Source organism: Heterocephalus glaber, unplaced genomic scaffold (assembly GCF_053883595.1).
Source record: "Heterocephalus glaber isolate CG9 unplaced genomic scaffold, H.glaber_assembly_v1.0 deba00001762, whole genome shotgun sequence".
NCBI classification, from domain to species: Eukaryota; Metazoa; Chordata; class Mammalia; order Rodentia; family Bathyergidae; genus Heterocephalus; species Heterocephalus glaber.
Window position 1 is genome coordinate 70,931 of NW_028258459.1, and position 2,016 is coordinate 72,946.

A 2,016-nucleotide genomic window follows, 5' to 3' on the forward strand; every position below is an offset into this window, starting at 1 on the left:
CCATCTTATGGGGTACCTTTGATCCTGCTCCATCTAGTTTACTCATGTCTCCACCACAGACACAGGGCCTTCCAAAGAGGACATGTGCCATGAAGGTTTGGGAATCCATGTGCCTGTGAGCAGACCGGCTTCTTTAGTGACAGTCAATTTTGCTAGTATTAGTGACGAAACCAAGCATATTCAGGTAAGCATAGATTTTTAATACTGTAGATCAATAGAGGAAAAGAAATAAAAGCCGAGAACTGATTTTTATCCTCGTGTCTATTTCTGGACTCCAAGTAACTTGATGTAAACTTCTTACACATTTCTAAGGATATTTCTATTCCACTCCCATTTTATCACAAGTAATATTAAAGGTTTCCTAGTTGGTTTGACAAAAAGCAAAGACTTTCACACTAGCAACAGAAAAGAAACATTCCTATGTAAGCAACATCATGTTCACATCAGAAATCACATTGAACTATCAATATTACAAACCTAAATATATATTTGAGATCAGTATCATTTTCAAGTAAAATTTGCAATCTACTTCAATCTTGCAAAAACGGAAGAAGATTTCAACATTATAAAGAAAACAGGCTAGCTTGCTGGTCTCCTCAAACACAGACTGAAGGATTGGTATCATTTCACATGGGCAGGAGCTAAGCTAGTGACATGGCTTCTGAACATGCTGTGTCCCTGGCCTGCACCTTGCCCCTCAATGGCCCACATGTCGTACTTGGGCTGCCTGTTGCTGGTCTCTGACAGCCTCTTCATATAGACGTGGGTAGGACCTGGGATCTCTCTTATTGACCTTGGCCAAATGCTCCAGGACTTTCATCTTGGTGGTTTCAGCGTGGGTCCTTGGACCCCACAGGAACTCATAGCGAGCAGGATCACTATCAGGCACCTGGCGATACTCTAGATACCCTTGCTCTACCAGCTCCTCGGTGATGAATTTCCTGGGATCCCGACAGATTAAGGGCTCCCTCCCATCATACACCTGCATTCCATTAAGCGCAAGCCAGACAACCTCCTCACTGGCACGGTTGGCATTCTGGAAGATGACAGTGATAATCATAATCAAGAGGCTGGTTTTGGCAATGCTGCGGTCATCACCCACTATCGTGTTATAGGTGAGACCCAGGACAGGGTTAAGGGAATACATGTGCCCAGGGGGATCCACTTCCTTCACATCAATGCCAAACACCATGTACATGCAATCAGAGACTTTTGTAAAGATCAGAGGGAAGTGCTCCTGGTAATCCTTTATGACACAGTGCAGGATTTCTTCCCTGGTGGTCATCTCCTTATTACTATACTTGTGGAGCAGAAAATCCACCAATTCATCTATTTTCTCATGCAGGACCTCAAGGGGCAGGGATTGAGGACCTGCCTGGTCCTGAGAGGTGGATGGATGCTCCTCCTGTGCCCTGCTGGAGCCCTGACTGGATTGGCTCATTTGCCCGGATGCCATGGCAGACAGCTTCCCCTAGCCTGCTGTGGTGACTCCTCCCAGCAGGAGTATGTTCTGACGTTCCCTGGGGACAGTGAGAGCTTGGCAATGAGGACTCAGATGCCTGGAAGAGAGAGGGAGAGACTGAGTGTCCTCAGCCAAGAACAATCGGTTCCCACAAAGGCTGATTACAGGATTTGCTTTGAGTGGTGCTCTAAGGCCTCACAGGCTCCTGTCCTCCCCTGGCCTTGTCCCCAGAACCTGGGACAGGAAGTGAGGGTGCTGCTCTGGCTGCAGTTGAACGGCAGAGGACAGGCTCTAGGGCAGACAGTACGGCATGTGGAGCCTGGGGACTACGAGGTCCTTGCTCTGGGACAGGGCCCTCGGAACATGTTCAGGTCACGCACCTCACCTTGGCTCCTGGTACCTCCTGAGCGGCCTCTGTTGTGCAACGCAAGCACACTGCCTCACAAGAAGACCTTCACAGCCTGGTTCCTGGAGCTCCTGCAAGAGGCATGGCGGGCCTCAGGAGGACCTTTGGAACATGACTGGGTCACAGGCGCTTATAGCCGACTTGCCCT

At 48.7% G+C, this 2,016-nt stretch overlaps 1 protein-coding gene across 1 annotated transcript; it reads right to left on the minus strand.

Annotated features, from left to right (window-relative positions):
* Window positions 1-200: 200 nt before the first annotated feature.
* LOC147821114 (melanoma-associated antigen 10-like) lies at window positions 201-1,548 on the minus strand. The gene has a single exon (XM_087202042.1). It carries the CDS (start codon window positions 1,454-1,456, stop codon window positions 698-700), a length of 759 nt encoding a protein of 252 aa, XP_087058168.1. The 5' UTR covers window positions 1,457-1,548; the 3' UTR covers window positions 201-697.
* Window positions 1,549-2,016: the final 468 nt, after the last annotated feature.